General features: G+C 36.9%; 1 protein-coding gene across 1 annotated transcript; it reads left to right on the top strand.

Moving 5' to 3' along the window:
* Positions 1–16,097: 16,097 nt before the first annotated feature.
* Positions 16,098–17,021, top strand: LOC125361867 (olfactory receptor 4C11-like). Its single transcript, XM_048360477.1, has one exon. The coding sequence runs from the start codon at positions 16,098–16,100 to the stop codon at positions 17,019–17,021; it is 924 nt and encodes a 307-aa protein (XP_048216434.1).
* Positions 17,022–18,618: the final 1,597 nt, after the last annotated feature.

The raw sequence follows: 18,618 nt of genomic DNA, 5'->3' as shown, positions 1-18,618 counted from the left end.
GAATATATTGTGATATAACACACAAAGTTACTGAATGCTTAAATTTTCATGAAGAGGTAAGATTCCTTCAGAAAAGTTTATACCAATATTTACTCCTCTGAATCTCTTCCCAATTGTGAAATTTGAAAGTTATATACTTGCCTACACTTCTTCATTCATATCTAATCTAATAGGCTTTTTCTTTTCCTTTCTATGTGCTTCTGGCTTTAAAATAGTAGTTACTCTGAACAGTTAAGTTTGTCATTTTTCCTGAGAGCTTATTTCTGGCATAGCTACATGTATTATGTATCAAAGCTTATTCAACACACCTGATTGGTAAGAAGAAAGACAGGATTTGTTCAAAATTGTGAGCATCCTTAAATACGATGTAGTTCTCTACATTTATTTATTTATATAACATATTTCCAATGAAATTGTTTCTCTTGACCATTTATACTACAAAATATTAAATCTGTGTATCAAAACTGCATGATTTATTTTATCATTAATTTGATTTTAGATTCATAGCACTGAACTACAGGAATATCTTCTGTTATAATATTCAAATTTGGTGATATCTGGTACTTACTGTAAATGTGAGAAATTTGTGATATGTTTTAATATACTTGTGTACACTTCAAATATTCAACAATTTATATGGTCAGCACATTCAAGCTATACTGAGGACAGAACTCCAACCCTTACGTAGAAGCTTAGGAAATTAACAGATGTTACAAATCTAAATTTAAAATATTAAGTATCTAGTGTTCAGCCTTTTTTTGCGACTACAGGGAAAAATGTAGAAAAGATTTCCAAGTCAAATATTGTATGATGTATTGTCTGTAAATCTGATAATAGGAAAACAATAAATAAATTTTTGTCACACAAAAATATAAAAGTTTCTAGTTATTGGGTTTAGAGAGAAGCAAACACTGCTGCAGCGAATGTTTTCTTTACTGGTGTTGTCTTATAAAATATTCATATGGGTTCATTGAATTACCCATAAAGTTTTCATGCCCTAATTAGCATAGCGAATTATTAGGTGCTTTATTTCCCAAGGCTTGTATTTTGAGGTTTTCATATTCTTTGATTACAGTGTATGCAAAATATATTACCTATAGTAAATATTGCCAGATTCTGTTTCATTTTTAACTTTATTTTTCACTGGTGAATGGAAAATACTGAAAATAATCAATTGTCCTTCCATTTTAGAATAGGCTGAAAGTGTTTCTGTAAATCATATGTTCACTTGATCTACATAATACAAAGTGAAGCATTCAACTGAAAAATTATAAAAACGTTATATTTAAAAACCTACAGCTAGAGAAATCACTATTCTCATAAGGTTGATTTGCTACAAATTACCAGATGAGAGGTTTAAAGAAGCCCAAATTCAGTTTATCTGTTAAAGAGAAAAAATCTTACAAGTAGCATAATACTCATGAAACTTTAGAAAACTGATGCAATGACCATGATCTGCATTTATTTTATCTGGAATGTGCATGGAGGTACATAAATAATCATTAAAAATTGAGCACTAGGGCTGAGAAGTTTTCTCAGTGGTACAGCTCCTACATAGCATTCCCAAGGACCTTTGCTTAGACTTCACACACACACACACACACACACACACACACACACACAAATTAAGTGTTTAGAATCTTAATATATCAAGTTACATTTGGGCTCTACCACTTCATAGAGTAGTAATATTATCAATGTATATGAAATATTGGTTGTAGTAGAGCTTAATCAGAAGTGAAAATGGAACTAATTTGTAGCTTACGATGAAAACTGAGCAAGATAATGCTTATTAGAGTTTATTAGAAGGTTTTGTTTTGTTTTTCTTCATTTGGTGAGTTGTGGCACTTGAACTCAGGACGTGAGTGTTGTTGTTTCCTGAGCTCTTTTGCTCAAGGTTAGTGCTATACCACTTTCAGGCATAGCATTGTTTCCTGTTTTCTGGTGGCTAATTGGAAATAAGAGTCTCACTTGCTTTCCTGCAGGACTGGCTTTGAACTGTAATTCTCAGATACCTTCTGAGTAGCTCGAACTACAAGGGTGAGCCACCAGGTCCCAGCTTACTACAAAATTTTACAATTAAATTTTAACATGACCTTTTTATTAGAAAATAGATTGTTCTCTTTATTAGCCACTGTATATTATTGGTAATGCCTATTACATTTAAGACAATTTATAATGTCAGGGGAAAAGTTAAAATTCATTGTTTTCCTTTCAAGTTTATTTTTGTTTTTGTCTTTCTTGAAAGAGGAAATAATTTTTATCATATTCATAATGAACTTCCATAACAATATATGTTATTCAGTGATCTTTTACATTTTGTACTGGTAAGAAAGAAATTACAGGAAAAAAGTCAAACAGTATAATTCAGCTGTACCAAATGTCTCAAAATACCCTCTCACTATAGAGGTTCCTGGACATGGTGGCTTACACTTGTCATCCTGTCATCCTAGAAACTTGGAAGGCAGAGATGAGAGTATCATGATTTCCAGCCAGACCTCAAATACATCAAAAGATAATGAGGCCCCATCCCAAACCAGACAAGCTGGTCATGGCATCTACAAAGCAATTGGAGAGGAAAATGCTGAAAACTGAAATGAGATGGCATTGGTCAGGAACCTAGAGTGACATAATAGGTAGATGAACATAGGCTAAGCACCATTAGGGAATTACAATGTAACACCCCAATAAGATGCCACTAAGTCTCTATTTGAACAAGTTCATGAGATAGGGAATCCCCATGCCAATCAACACAAGCTGAGCAGAATGGCATGTCCCTGTCTTCTCAGACCCATGGGGAATGTAAATAGTATGATCAACATTCAGTCAGCCAGGGTATAAATGTAAGACCTCATCCCACAAAATTTAAAATCAGAATGCCTATGTAATATTTCAAATGATGTGGTAGCTAATACTCATCCACAATTTAAGTTACATTTCTAGGAAATTAAATAAGGTTGTCACTAAAGGCAAACTGCTTCTAAGTTGTGGATAGTACAGCAGGTGTGATATGACATTTCATTGTGAATTTGAGTCACAATTTCCTGATTATTAGGGACAACATGGTTTAATCTCATAGACCCTTAACTTGTGCACATGAGGATGTATACAAACAGCCCCAAATGAATTAACTGATTTACAATGGATGCTATTAGAATCGCATCGTAGATGCTTAGAAAGACTAAGTGAAAGTTCAACCAAGTAATAGAGGCTGTGGCAAGGAGAGAGAGGTAGAGATGAAGGTGGATAAGAGTAAGAATGCAATGAAGAACATATAGCATGTACTACAAAATTAAAAACTGTGTGGGAAGGAATGGATCTAAGCGGGTGACACAGAACAAGATTCATATGCTCTCTACTAAATGCTGCTTCCCTTCTGCTACTAGATAATAACACAATAAATTAATACAAATATTTGCAAATCAATACAGATAGTGATAAAGAAAGGTTGTGGTATTCATTTTATGGCTTGATAAAATGGTTCAACTTCTAAGAAAGATGTTGTCTCCTGCTTCAACCATGCTATATATACTCACCATACAACAGAGATTTTCCCTTTCTGAACATGCCCTCAAAATACATGAAGATTTTATATTTCAGCCCTCATAGCTATTCAAACGAAACATTCATCAACACATGAATTTATATACTGTATAACATGAACTACCTGGAATATCATTCAGTGTCAAAACTCAGGAAGTGGTGTCATGCTGGTGAACTTTCAGATCACAAAGTAACACAAAACTGGAGTGCACACCTGCTGAATGGCTCAGCTTATTTGAGGTGACTTGAGTGTTCATGGACAACTGCTGTAGAATTAAATTTATAGGACTGGAGTGAGGTACATCTGTGGATGCAGATTTTCTGAATTTGAAGATAAAAGTTCCCTGTAGATATGAAAGGGGGATGATTCCTAAACAATGCGATTGGATGCATGCAACGTAGCACACACATAAAAACAGGAAGAGTAACAAATTATATTTTTACAAATTGGTCCTCAATTGAAATTCCACAAAAATAATATTAATACACTGTGGTAATTGCTTGATTGTCTCCCATTTTGAATGACTCAGGCAGCTTTCAGGAGTTTAAGCTATAGACTTCTCTGAAGTCTTCAATTGTGTTTGATTTTTTTTTAATGTATTTCTCAAGAGTAGCATGAAACTCTCTGCCGAGCCAGCTGGCAGCGAAAAGGGAATCCTGACTGAGGGCGGCGAGGATTAAAGAAAAGGTAAATACAAGACAAGAGAAAAAAGACAAGAGGCAAAGATGGGGTACGGGAGGTCTGCAGCCATAAGATTGAAACTCAAGACTGCAGCCAAGTTTATTCTTAACTCCCAGCTTATATGCAGTTTTGGAACCAGGGAACAGCATAAGGTTGTTAAAATTCAAGAACACAAAGAGGCTTTGAAGTTTGCAACATTTGGTTACAGTAAACACAGGTTGATTAACATAGGAATCTACTCCAGCGGACATAGCACAGTGCGGACATAGCAAAGCAATTCTGGATAGTGGCTGTGAACAAATGTCCTTGCATCTAGCGTATCCTGGCGATAAAAGCACAGCCAGAGGAGAGAATGAATTTTAGCTGCAAGTTTGGCTCCCGACATTCTGGCGACATCGGCACAGCCAGAGGGCAGGATGAGCTTAGCTGCTAGCTCAGCTCCCAACATTTCCCCCCCCCCCCCGTCTTTATTAAAAGAAGCGAACCCGTCTGTCTTAGGTGGGGTGGGTCGCCCAGCCTGCCTTACCCATCCTGGGGTCAACTTCAGAGCAATGCTGAAGGCCCATGTCTTAGGTCGGTCAAGCTGGCCCCGCCCTCAAACCCGTCTCTGGCTGCGGTTCCTCTCAGGGGGAAAATTCATTCACTGGGAGCTTGATCTTATGCAGCTGACTGGCTAAACTCATGAAAGAGTTTTGCAATATGCATACAATGCAAGGAAGGCATAGGAAAGCCATCAGCAAAAGTATCCCCAGACCAAGAAATGTCATTAGCAGCCCCTTAACATTAGTCAAGGAAGGGATATACTGTTGAAGTTGCTCAAACAGTTCTTTTGCTGTTTCTGCCACTTTAAAGTCCAGAGGTGGAGCTCGCTCTAGGGCAGCTTTTTGCCTATGGAGTTGAAAGAGATCTAAGGACAAATTATTATGGTGCCAAATACCACTTAGATGTGCTACAACTTGTTCCCAATGATAGCTGGACCCATTATATTTATGGAGGGTCACACAAATAATGTCAAACCCAGCATGACAGCGAACTCTATGAAAAGTTTGCAAAGCACGAATTTGCTCTCCCAGTGACAACACAGATTCATACAATGCTTCTAATTTTTGTTCTACCTTATCATCAATCCTGCCTTGAAAGTGCAGGGCTTGCGTGGTATTATGAGCAAGCTGATTAACATAGTGAGCTTATTAACAGCTCACTAGCTGTCTGCACACTTTGTGTTAAAGCCACAGTAGCCACTGCAGCAGAGGCAGCTAAGGAAATAAAGGCTACAATGCCTGCTAATAACAGCCCTACAAATCATCTAGGGTGCATAAGCTCTTTTAAATGTTTTAACACTTGAATACCTGTTTCTTCATACCAAGCTTCAGATATGTTCATATGAAGCATGACAAAAGGTGGCTGTTTAATAATAATTACAGAATCAGTAAGACCACTATACAAGCAATTTGTAAAAGAACAGTTAGTACAAGTGACATTAAAATACATGGCTCCTATAAAAATGTTAAAAGGTCCATACATAAGGGCATAAGGGGGTGTTAATAACTCATAATATTTTTTAAAGAAGATGAAGTGGGCCAGGAGATATTTTTTAGGGCAGCCACTAACATCCAGACATGACGTTGAGAGTGTCCATTCATCCACCACAGACCTGGGTTGTACTTGTTGGTGAGATGAGATTGGCTCCAGACCAGTCCATCAGCTGAAAATTAGTTACTGAAATATTGGTTATAAAAGGATGATCATGTCTGCACTTTATGGGTGCAGTTCTCCCGTGGATTCGACAATTTGGGAGGAGTTGATGCAGTGAGGTATCATGAAAGACAAGGTAGATTGGCATGTACAGGAAACCCAGTAGGCAATGAAGTCATTCATATATTATATACTTGACTACTATCAGGAATCCAAATTCTATGATGTATGGATTGCATTACAGTACAGCCTGGAATATAACTGTTGGAGTCAGTTGTAAAGCATAAAGGGGTTCCAATGCCAGAAGCTGCAAAGTTTCCCATTTTAATGTGTTGGACAAAAGGGTCTGGAGCTGTACTGTACGCTGATCTGTTGACATGGACGAACACCTCAGCTCCTTCCCAAGTCGCAGGGTGCACAATCGGTGGATCTGGCACGTAAGCCCAGTGGGTCAGCGCTTGTACCATTCTGATGAGTTTCCACAATCCGAACCCAATGCTCAGGTAGCCAGCGGGCATCATTTTCATCCTGTGAAAAAACACAGACATGTCCTCGACCCCATGTCAATACCAGATCGGGCCTGTGCCAAGCACTTGTTAAAGGATCTTTCCAGTTAACTTCGGCAAAAGCTCTTTGCTCTCTCTTTTCCCAGAACTGCTGTGCTGCGGAGTGGCCATTGCAGTCCAAATTTAAACAATTTATTACGAATAAAGCGTGAGAAAGAATATTAACAGGAGAGAAGGGGTATAATTCCCCCCCCCCCTTTTAATTTAGAAATTTGGTGTTTTAACAAACCGTTGGTCCGTTTAACAATTCCTTGACCTTGAGGATTATAGGGAATTCCTGTAGAGTGAACAATTTGGTAAGATTTGCAAAAAGTTTGAAAAGCTCGTCCAACATAGCCTGGACCATTATCAGTTTTAATTTGTTTACGAAGTCCCATAGTAGCAAAGCAGCATAAGGCATGGGAGATGCAATGTTTGCTAGCTTACCCTCTAAGAGGAGTAACCATAATAAAATTAGAGTAAGTGTCTATGGTAACATGGACAAAGCAGAGCTGTCCAAAAGAGGGGATGTGGGTAACATCCATTTGCCAAACATGGTTGGCCACTAAGCCTCGAGGGTTACTGCCATTGGAGGGCACAGGAAGGAAGGTAGTACAGTTGGGACAAGTTTTTACAATTTGACGAGCCGCCTCACATGTGATATGAAATTGCTGACATAAGGCATGACTGTTTTGATGGTGGGCAGCATGTGATTGCTTTGCTAAGTCAATTTGAGTGAGAAAAATTTGAGTAGCCTCATCCATAATAGCATTGCCCTCAGTTAATGGTAAGAAGAGGCAAAGTGAAGTAATTTGTTGGAGGGACAATGATGTGAAATTATGCCCATTAAATTGTCCCAAGCAATGGCCCAGGAATCACAATGAATATAAAGCCATTCTTGCTGTTGTAAAGTATAGGGGATATAAACAACCTGTGGATCTCGTCCAAGATACTTACAAGATTCCACACGGCACATATGAACTAAGGTGGCCACCAATTTATAATAGGGAGTTAACACTTTTGAAGGAGTAGCAGGCAAGGAAAGCCATAAAAGGGGTCCCTTCTGCCAGAGGACCACTGTTGGAGAATGAGGTGTAGTTAAAATATATGCTTCCCAAGGGGCTGATGTAATTTACATGTTGGGAAGAAATGAAAGAATTTACTATGCTTAAGGCTTTGGCTGCTTTAGTTGTCATTTCTATGGGAGATGTAGGGTGAGGGTACCCCTTTAATAGATCAAATAAGGGTTTTAATTCAGCTGTGGATAATTTAAGATAAAGCGAAGCCAATTAATATCTCCCAGAAATTTTTGAAAATCATGCAAAGTACGCAAATGAGAAGTATTAACCTGTAATTTCTGACTAGTAAAATAATAAGGACCCAAAATATGACCAAGAGGGATTTTTATTTTTCTCTGCCTGGGCTGGCTTTGAACTGTCCAAGGAGTCTTAGCCATAAAAGCCCTTTTTATTTCCAATTAAAGCAACAGGAGAACAAAAGGAGTAGAGTTTACTTGTAAGTTTTTAAGAATTAACCAACAAATAGTTGCCAGAGTTTTGCTGTAACACTTAAAGAACAGTAGACTGAATGGGATCCATGTGCCATTAAATCAAATCATATTATTTAACCTTACCTTACTGGCACGTGAAAGAGAAAACAAATGAATAAAAAGTCTCAGCTTCAGTGGATCTGAAGTGGCTGTGTCTTCCATCCCAAATTAGCAGGCCAGCAGGAGATATGGCTTGCATCTGGATAAGGCTATATTAGCATCTCAGAGTTCCCTGGATAGGCTGTCACATTTTCTGCTTTTTACCTGTAAATTTCTACACAGACTGGTTAAGGGCATTTTCAAACAGATTTTAGAAGGCTTGGGCCTTTAACCATCTTCCTAGTCACAAAATCCACACAGATTGAAGGCCAACCAAGTCTGCTCCCTGTAGCAGCCAGGACAGTTTGTGAGTCATGGAGGGAGAAGACATCAATGCTACCCCAATGCAACCCTGTGGTCGCCAAACACAACTCTGATGCTTTTAACCTTGGAATAAGTCTCGGTTGCAACTCTGTCATGATAGGCCTGTTATAAACCCAACTCTAATCTTGGGGCAGGTAGAGCCAGGGTAGTAGCCTTTGACAGCCTGGGCCTGTCAAAATCCTCACAGGACTCCTAGATGCCTGAGCAAACCAGGCAGTTTGGGAGCTGACTGGTGAGGCAGCTTTCTGTAGCCACAGACTGCCCCGGTCCACTCAGCTAATGCACATGTCAACCTGTATCCTATAAAGCAAAATGTTAATTTTGGGTCAGGGAAATTTAGGTTAATAGACACATTTGTGCAGTTTTTCCAAAATGACTCTGGTCCCTTGAGCTTAAAGAGTTTATGAGAGCGCAGTGAAAAAAGAAGAAAAAAAAATGGAGAAGCAAAATCTTAGTCTATATCAAAGAATTGTCAGGATTAGATGTACACTTGACTCTTAGCAAAGATAGACACAAAGAATAACACACTGGTTTTACATCATTGTACTTCTATCACGTGCTGTATATTAGAACCTTTTGGAGTTTTTCTTAGACACATTTGTTTGCACCCAAACATATCAGTTTGGGTTTGAAATCTGTTTTTAGTTTTGTTTTTAAGTTTTACCAACACATAGACATAGACAGACATACATACACATACAGACAATGTGCACCAGCTTTGGGGCACACTTAGAATTGTTCGTTAATTGGCCATGTAAGTTTTCTGGAATTCCAGTGGCAAATGATATTATTTTGCCTATATTCTAGAACCACGTGGTTAGATAGTAAACAAACAAACAAACAAAAAAACCTTTTCAGCAAACCAAAAACTTCAGATCATCGAGAAGCCACATATTGAGAAACCAGCTTAGCTCCCATGGGGAGCTTATGAACAGAACACAGAGAGCAAGCTCACAGTAAGACACCTTCATCTTCCAGCATTTGAATTGCAAGGCACTTTTGAAATGCAAGGCCACAGGACTCCAAGTCCCTTCCCAGCCTCCATGAATTTGGCATGCTTGTCACCTGGGGGATGGGCAGGCTTCCACCCCAACCAATCCTATTGTCAACCTTATGCTCAATGCTAGGGAAAACTTACGATTTAGCCAAACAAGCAGAATTTAACTGAGTCTCCAAAGTTAACATCAATAACAAGAATAGAAAACCTTTCTTTGAGTCTTTCAAAGCAGATGTTAAACAAATATCGATACCCATCCTATGTCACAAGCAGGCAGGTAGAGTTTAGAGGCAGGCAGAAAAAGAGACAGAGAGAACTTCATCTGCCTGAGCGCGCATAGAAGTTAGGTAAGTCCTGCAAAATACTCCAAATATGTAAGATCGGGCTCAAACTTGAGCAGCTTTCCTGAAGCAATTTAGACTGTCCCCCACTTGATGAGTGACCAGTGGAGCTGAACTACAGATCAGTTGACTCCAAACACCCACAATAGCTGATCTCCTAGACCTAGCCCTGTGGCTTTATGGAAAATCCAAGCTCCAGGCTAATGGTCACTCACCCTGGTTGGGGTTTCAAATCTGTCATGGTGGATGGAAATAGAGCGCTTGGTCAGGTCAGGAGGAGTTACCTTGGTGGTGTTAGCATTTCCCTAGCCTCAGGTCCCTCCCCACTGCAAGCAGCCTGTACCTAGGAGAGCTGTAAGTCTGTCAGGACTGTAGGTGGGGGCTCACCAGAATCTCTCTTTGAAGGAGTTTGTTGTTCTGGATGAAGCTGTGATAATAGAGCTATAACTGATTTAAACATATTCTCAACATGGGTCAATATATCTTTAGTAGGCTCATTGCATAATTTCTCCTCAGAGTCTGAGCCATCTGAGTCTTCCTTAATATCTAGCCCATTGGGTTCAGATCTTTTAATTTTCTCAGCTCTTCCCGGACAGCTGCATATGCTCCTGGGGCTGGGCAACTTTCATCAGGTCCCTGTTTAGTTTCTCCAATCGACTGATTGAATTTAATCTGTTCATGTCTAGGATCTAAGCAATCTTGGAGCAGACACCAAAGAATAATAGCACCCACTGGGGTTTTCTCAGGGCCATTTGCATCATAATGTTCCTGAATCTTTTTTTCAATTTTCTGCCAAGTTTCTAAGTTATTGGTTCCTTCCTCCAGGAACTGGGGGCATGCTTCCTCAATAAAGTGAAAGAGACGTTCTAACTGACTTTGGCCAACTTTCACTGCCCAGGCATGAAGCATGCCTTTGGGGACCTGCACGTATAGCATGCAGCCTATACTTTGCCCCATAATTTCTTACTCCTGACAATACTCTTTCTCTCCCACTCTCCTTCCCAAGTGATCGGATGTCCTTACCTGAGCGGGGGTCCTCTGCCGTTCACAGGCGCCACATCTGCCGAGCCAGCTGGCAGCGAAAAGGGAATCCTGACTGAGGGCGGCGAGGATTAAAGAAAAGGAAAATTCAAGACAAGAGAAAAAAGACAAGAGGCAAAGATGGGGTACGGGAGGTCTGCAGCCATAAGATTGAAACTCAAGACTGCAGCCAAGTTTATTCTTTACTCCCAGCTTATATGCAGTTTTGGAACCAGGGAACAGCATAGGGTTGTTAAAATTCAAGAACACAAAGAGGCTTTGAAGTTTGCAACATTTGGTTACAGTAAACACAGGATAAGTTTGATTAACATAGGAATCTACTCCAGCGGACATAGCACGTTGCGGACATAGCAAGGCAATTCCGGATAGTGGCTGTGAACAAATGTCCTTGCATCTAGTGTATCCTGGCAATAACAGCACAGCCAGAGGAGAGAATGAATTTTAGCTGCAAGTTTGGCTCCCGACATTCTGGCGACATCGACATCGGCACAGCCAGAAGGCAGGATGCGCTTAGCTGCTAGCTCGGCTCCCGACAAAACTCCATAAAAATTCAAAAGACCAAAGTGTCATTTTCCTCCTGTCAAGTCAATAGCACATGATAACTTCACATCAACAGGCTGGCTGGAATCTTTGAGGTCTTGATTGAAGCAGAGTTTGTCATATTTCTTTCCTGCTGTCAATTGGTTCTGCATATCATACTGTGTCAAACATAGTTAAAAATAAGAGAGATAAATTACACATCTTTGAGATGACATGCATAAAAATAAAATTGAATTTTATCCTCAGAAAGTTTTCTTGTGTTGTGATTAAATTACTGATGACTCTGTATTCCTTGATACACATATACATACATTGACATACGTGTGTGGTTACTTTTACTGCTGTTGTTTATTCAGATGCTTACATTCTTCATGTAGTTGGCCATCATACAGTCTATGGAACTAACAATGTCTACAGTAAATAAACATATCATTGAGGATGTGGGTGTTGTGTGGATTCTGTCACTCGCTTCCTTTGTACCACACACAACATTCTTGTCCAGTCTCAGCCTAGATCTACTGGGAAATAAACATTGATTCTGTGATCATTTTATTAGATAGTGGTATTAGAAACAAAAGTGTGAGTGCTAAACTCTTTATATTTATTCTACAGAAAAACAGCATTTATTATCCTAAATGGTATTTTTAGTAATATCCTACTTGTGTTTGAATAATAGAAGACCAATTGCAGATTAAATACTTTACCTCATTTGGCTCCTGTTTCTCAGTTGAGAGGGAAGAGACACTTTAGGGAATGAATTTCCCAGATGCCTATCTTTTACAACATTCTTGCTAAATATATCGCCAGGGAATAGAGGAGGGAGAAAATTCAAGTTAAAATCCTGTGCACAGAGTGGTTTGAGAAAATATTGAATGTCTTTGGAAACAAGTGAAAATACAAATTTCTCAGGGAGATCCTAACTGGAAACACTTTCAAAATTTTAGAAGTACTTTTAATTTTTTCATTTAAGTTAACTCCCAATTTATTTATGAAGAAAGGAAGGAGACAGAACACACGAGTCTTCCTCTATTTCTTACCAAAGCTGGTAAGATATCTATTAATGTCACCATGCCTCATACTTGAAAAATAGTAATAGTACAGCCAGTTCCTACAGTATATCAGGCATGTGTGGAAGAATACAGACTTTCCTAAAATGATTTACACTCCAAATGAAGATGACAATCAAGACATGCATGGTATTCCCTAATGCTAATGACATTACAAGGTAAGCATTGTTAGTATTTTATTTAAGCCCTGTTAAATGTTAAATCAATTTAAAGTTAAAGTTAATTAACTAGAAATGTCACCGTCTGAAATAGTCCAAGAATTGCTCTTCAGCAATGATGATGTTGCCATGAATATAACAAGACTGAGACATTCCTTTCCCTCAGTGCCAGCTAGAGCCACAGTAGTATAGATCAGGATTAATCTGAATCTCTCTGTAAGCACTTAATGCTGTTATGTTTTCTTATAACAATAACTAGTACAAATAATGACTTGTTGCCTACCAACCTGTTAGTATTTTACCTGCATATATCAACCTGTTTATAGTAATATATGCATGCAAATAAATGTAGATACCAGAACACATCATTCTTCTATTTCTTATTCCTGAAATTTAAAATATTTTTTCATTTGCTGAAAGAAAATTCATATTGAGAATACTCAATATAGCCACTGTACCTGTGATTTCTGTTAGTATGGTAAATTCTGTATTCAAAGATCACTGAGTTCGGCCACTTTATCTACAGTGTACTCATCATTGTATTCAAGCCTCTGGATCTGAAATAATGGCCTAACAGTGCAGCATGCTGCCTGTGTACACACAAAGAGTTGGGATGACTCAGTGATATGAAAATGTAAGTCCCAGTCTTCTAAGGTAGGATGTTTTAAATCTTCATTTTTAATTTAGTGTAACATACCCAAATGTTTACAAATTGAGTAATATTAAAATAAATTGATCTTCCATATGGAAATCCAAGATTGCAGACAGTACAAATACTATGCCTTTATGAATAGCTTTCAAATGGAATATATGTATTAAATCATTATAGAACACATACTTCATTTTAGTGAAAATGTCATCCTGAACATGAAATATCAAAATTTGAATTTCAATTTCTAATGAACCAAGGGATAATTGCATATAACTTGTTCAATACATTATTGCACATGAACATTTTTGAAAATATACCATGGTTTTATATTTTGCTTTACTTATTTTTTTTTACTGTGATGGAAGTTGAAATTCCTTCCTGCTTTGTTGCCATTGAAAGGGCTGCCGCTCCTGAGCATGAAAGTCAGTGAGACTCTTATCTCCAATTAACTACCCCCCAGAAATCCAGAAATGAATCTGTGACATATATTGGTAGAGTGCTAAAGTTGAGGGGAAAAAAGCTCAGGGAAAGCACACACACACACACACACACACACACACACACACACGCATGCACGTGCACTCACTGATAGAGTCAGATTTTAAAATAGCAGTGAAGGTCAAATACAAGGCATTTCTAAGTACAGAACCTTCAGTGATTATACAGGTCCCATATCGATGAAGCTAGCCTCACTAGACCATCATGGAAAGAAAGGCACTACTGACAATGATTAGGTCAGGAAAATAAATCCCTAAAATAGTGACTCCTCCGTGGATTTTCTGTGAGTGGTTTCAAGCCAATAAATGCTACAGTAGAATCAAACTATCAGTTAGAACTCATTCCAACTTAATTGAATTACCAAAGCACTAGAAACATTTGGCAGAATTTGCTGTGTCATCACAAAATAAATGTTTTACTTTGGTGAACACGTCAAAAAAAAAAAGGGCTGCCACAATGGTTTTAGTGCCTCTCATGGCCACATCAATGAACAATTCAATCTCTGAATCAGTGTCTTCAGTCAGTTAGTACTGATTCTCCCTTAGAGAATACAAGCACCTGAATTCCCATCTAAACATATCTAACTGACATTTCTCAATTTCCTCAGTGACTTTGATTAAAGACATCTACTAGAAAAATCATGTTACAAATATTAAAGGTGATAAACTTAGAAAACTCCAACATTACTTTGTATGTAACTGTAAATGAAAGGAAGCAAATCTGTATATGCTTGATATTTTTTAAAAGGAGATGCATACCTTTGAAAAACAATTATTTGCTCATCTTTCTGGTAATATTTTGCTTATTTGAGAAATATATTTATAATTCAAGAAATAATGCTTTAATCTGAGGTGTATTCCTAATATATTGTGAAAATTTGACTATGTGTATTATTTATATAGAGAAGTTTATTATATAAACATGTAATTTTATAGTATAGTATATAGTACATAATACATATGAATTAATATATTTTTAAAAGACAAATGCATTTACTAAATATAAGTGTGATTTTCAAATAAACTATTAATATTGAACATTATTAATAATGCTTATATCCAATAAACATAAATATGGTAATTATCTATATTAAAGTTAGATTAATAAATACTTTGTTTAAAGTATACTGTTAGTGATTTAAAATATATTCCTGTAAATATTTTAATAAATGTAATTTTACTTATTCATATTTATATCTATTAATATTTGTTTATATAATAATATGTTTTAACATAAGTAGGTTTATTGTTATTTATTAATAAATGCAGATAGATATGTTAATTATAGTAATACATATATTAATTAACACATGTTTACTTAATGCATTTATAATTATGTTTATGATAAAGAAAGTATATGTTAAATATAAACATGTAATCTATGAATATACAAGTATATTGTGCAGTAAATAAAACATTTTATCAACTAAATAAATGAAATTAATATTGTCTCTTTTAGTATCTCTCTTCAAGTAATATCTGATAGCAGATGTTTACAAATATACACAGTGAGAATTAGGCTAAAATTATCAGTTGTGAATGAATAAACAGACATTATTTTCTAAGTCCTAGATGTTTCATTGTAAATCTTTCCCATAAATATTTCTTTTCTGGTTAATGTCACTGGCTCTCCACTTTTTTTTCATGTTGTTATCATTGTCTGCTTAATTACCATGAAAATTTGTTGAAGAATATAGAACTAATTAAATGGAGAGACAAATATAAATGATATAAATTTAGCCAACAAAGAATAATTCTGAACTGGATAGACCAGGTTGTTCTTCATTTCAGAAATGAATAGCATTCATTATTTTTTCTCACAACCTCTGCCACTTTTGCTCATATTGTGTGTGTGTATGTATGTGTGTGTCTGAGAGTGTACAACCAGATTTTCTTGAGGACAGTAATCTCTGATGTTTAAGCAATTGCCTGGCAGTGTTCAAAGTATTCGTCTCATTTCATACTTACAGCATAATTGACAAATGAAGTAAAATAATGCCAAAGTATTTGACATTATACAAAAATTTCTTAGTGTATTCATCCAGATATTGTATTACTAATAATAGATCCTTGCTTAAAAGGAACAGGTTTATTGCCTCCTAGGGAATCACCTAATATAATGCTGACTTTCTTTAAAGAACTGTTACCTCTTTCATTAACTGTATGTGCAAAAACCAAATTGTTTTGCAAGACATTAACTGGATGAATTTGGAAAAATATGAAAATCATATTAACCTGCTATAAAGTTAATTTCATGCCAGAGAACAAAGACTCAATTGCCAAAATTCAGTGGTCAATTTATATTCTTCCTTTGATCCTTTGCAGATTTTTATTCCAAGCTGTGATTTTCCTACATCAACTAAAAAGATGTCTAATAACAGCACTGTAACTATGTTTGTATTGTTGGGGTTGACACATGATCCCCAAAAACAAAAACTGGTGTTTTTCATCTTCTTAATTTTCTATGGAGGCACCGTTGTGGGGAATTCGCTCATCATGGTAACCATCAAGTTCAGCCAGACACTCAGCAGTCCCATGTACTTCTTCCTATTTTATTTGTCCCTTGTTGACTTCTGTTTTTCCACATCCATAGCCCCCAAACTCATTGCGGATTCCCTCTCTGCAAAGAAAACCATTTCCTACAATGAATGCATGACCCAAGTCTTTGCACTGCATCTGTTTGGCTGTATGGAGGTCTCTATTCTCATCGTCATGGCTGCTGATCGCTATGTGGCCATCTGTAAGCCCTTGCGCTACCCAATCATCATGAGAAGGCAGGTGTGCGTCATCTTGACTGTGTTTTCCTGGATTGGGTCCTTTATACATGCCTCTTCTCAGATTGGCTTGCTGGTAAGATTGCCCTTCTGTGGTCCCAATTTAATTGACCATTATTGCTGTGATTTGCAGCCCTTGTTGAAACTTGCTTGCACGGACACTTATGTGGTCAACCTATTGATGGTATTCAACAGTGGGGCAATTTGCTTAACCAGTTTCTTGATATTGATAATATCATACTTTGTCATCTTATATTCCCTGCGAAACCACAGTGCAGAAGGGAGGAAGAAAGCTCTCTCCACTTGCTCGTCTCACATCCTTGTAGTTATACTAATGTTTGTTCCTTGTATATTCATGTATACTCGTCCTCCAACCACTTACCCAGAGGACAAGATGGTGACAGTATTTTATACCATTGGAACACCCTTTCTCAACCCACTGATTTACACACTGAGGAATGCAGAAGTGAAAAATGCCATGAGAAAGTTATGGAATGTTAAAATGATGTCTAAGTGAGAATATCAAATGTATTTTTCTGTAAATATTGTGATAGAACATAGAAAGTTACTGAGTGCTTTAAATTTCATGGAAAGGCAAGATTAATTTGAGAAAGTTTTTCCCAACAATATTTCCTCCTCTGAATTTTTTACCTACTGTGCAATTTTAAAACTGTAATCTTGCCTGCACTTTTTCATTCATATTAAATCTAACAGAATTTCTTTTCCTTTTATGTGCTTCTGGCTATAGAATAGTAGTTTCCCTGAATGGTGTAGTGTCTTGTTTTTCCTGAGAGCTTATTTCTGGCATAGCTTCCTACATTCAATATTAAAGCTTATTTTACATACCTGATTGATAATAAGCGAGATGTTTTTGCAATCATATTTGTTCAAGACTGTAAGTCTCCTTAAATATGATGTAGTTCTATTTATTTATATATTTCCAATAAATTAGCTTCTCCTGATCATGTCTACTAGAAAATACTAAATCTGTGTGTAAAAACTTCATGATTCTTTCTGATGGAAACATAGAACTCAATTGTGTGTGTCTGTGTGTGTGTGTGTATTACATTTTCTTGATCCATTCATCTACTGAGGAACATCTGAGATGATTCCATATCTTAGTTATCATAAGCAATGCTTTAATGAACATGTTTGTGCGGATAGCTTAATATAGCTTTGTTTGTGGTCTTTTCAGTAAATGCCAGGAGTGGGATTGCTGTGTTGGGGAAGTTCTACCTTTACTCTTTTGGGGAACCTACATACTGCTTTCCCAGGTGGTTGAACAAGTTTGCACTCGCACCAGCAGTGTACTTGCATTCCCTATTAGCCACATCCCTACCAGAATCTGTTATTATTATTTTTCTTGATAATGGCCATTCTAACTGTGGTGAGGTGGAATTTCAATGTTGTTTTGATTTGCCTACCTATGACATAATATTATTGTTTCAAAAGATGAGCAAAATTTCATTATTTTTATGTACCACATTTCTTGATCTCTTCATTATAGAGCACCTGGGCTGTTTCTGTATCTTGACTACTGTGAGTAGCATAGCAATGAACATGGATGTGACAGCATCTTAACTATATACTGACTTATAATATTCAATGTTTGGTATTTGGAAATTGAACTGCAGTGAAAGTTGGACTCATCAACTCACTACTGTAATTGAAAGCACTTTTAACAGTTAATACAAATAAATAAATATTTTAAAAATTCACAAACCCCAAATAGTTTTATGTATGTGTACACAGAGTAATATCACAGAACACTGCTAGGTCAATCATATAGTTTGAAGCAAAAGAAAGCAGGCATTATTTTTTTTTAAGAAATGATACTGTCTGCTAGAAAGAAAGAAATTAGTTTAATGTTTCATTGTCTTGTTCTCTGTGCTTATTTCTTTATGATTTAGTGCCAGAAGTAGCATTGTTCTGATGTCTGTGTTTAACTTTGGAATGTATATTAGTATTATAAATATTGATATTAGCCACCGTACTGAATATTCAATATATTTGATATTTGTTATCCATACTACAACCAAATTAAGTTGAGAAATGTAACAAGATAGTTTCAAGTTACATCTGAACTGACTGGCAGGATTGAAGATTGAATGATT

Source organism: Perognathus longimembris, chromosome 13, assembly GCF_023159225.1.
Source record: "Perognathus longimembris pacificus isolate PPM17 chromosome 13, ASM2315922v1, whole genome shotgun sequence".
Classification (NCBI taxonomy): domain Eukaryota; kingdom Metazoa; phylum Chordata; class Mammalia; order Rodentia; family Heteromyidae; genus Perognathus; species Perognathus longimembris.
Note: the sequence above shows the minus strand (reverse complement) of the source record. Positions and strands in the feature narration are given on the sequence as shown.

Excerpts from the sequence above, each read along its gene's own strand:
- LOC125361867 (XM_048360477.1), top strand. The coding sequence starts at position 16,098 with ATGTCTAATAACAGCACTGTAACTATGTTTGTATTGTTGGGGTTGACA.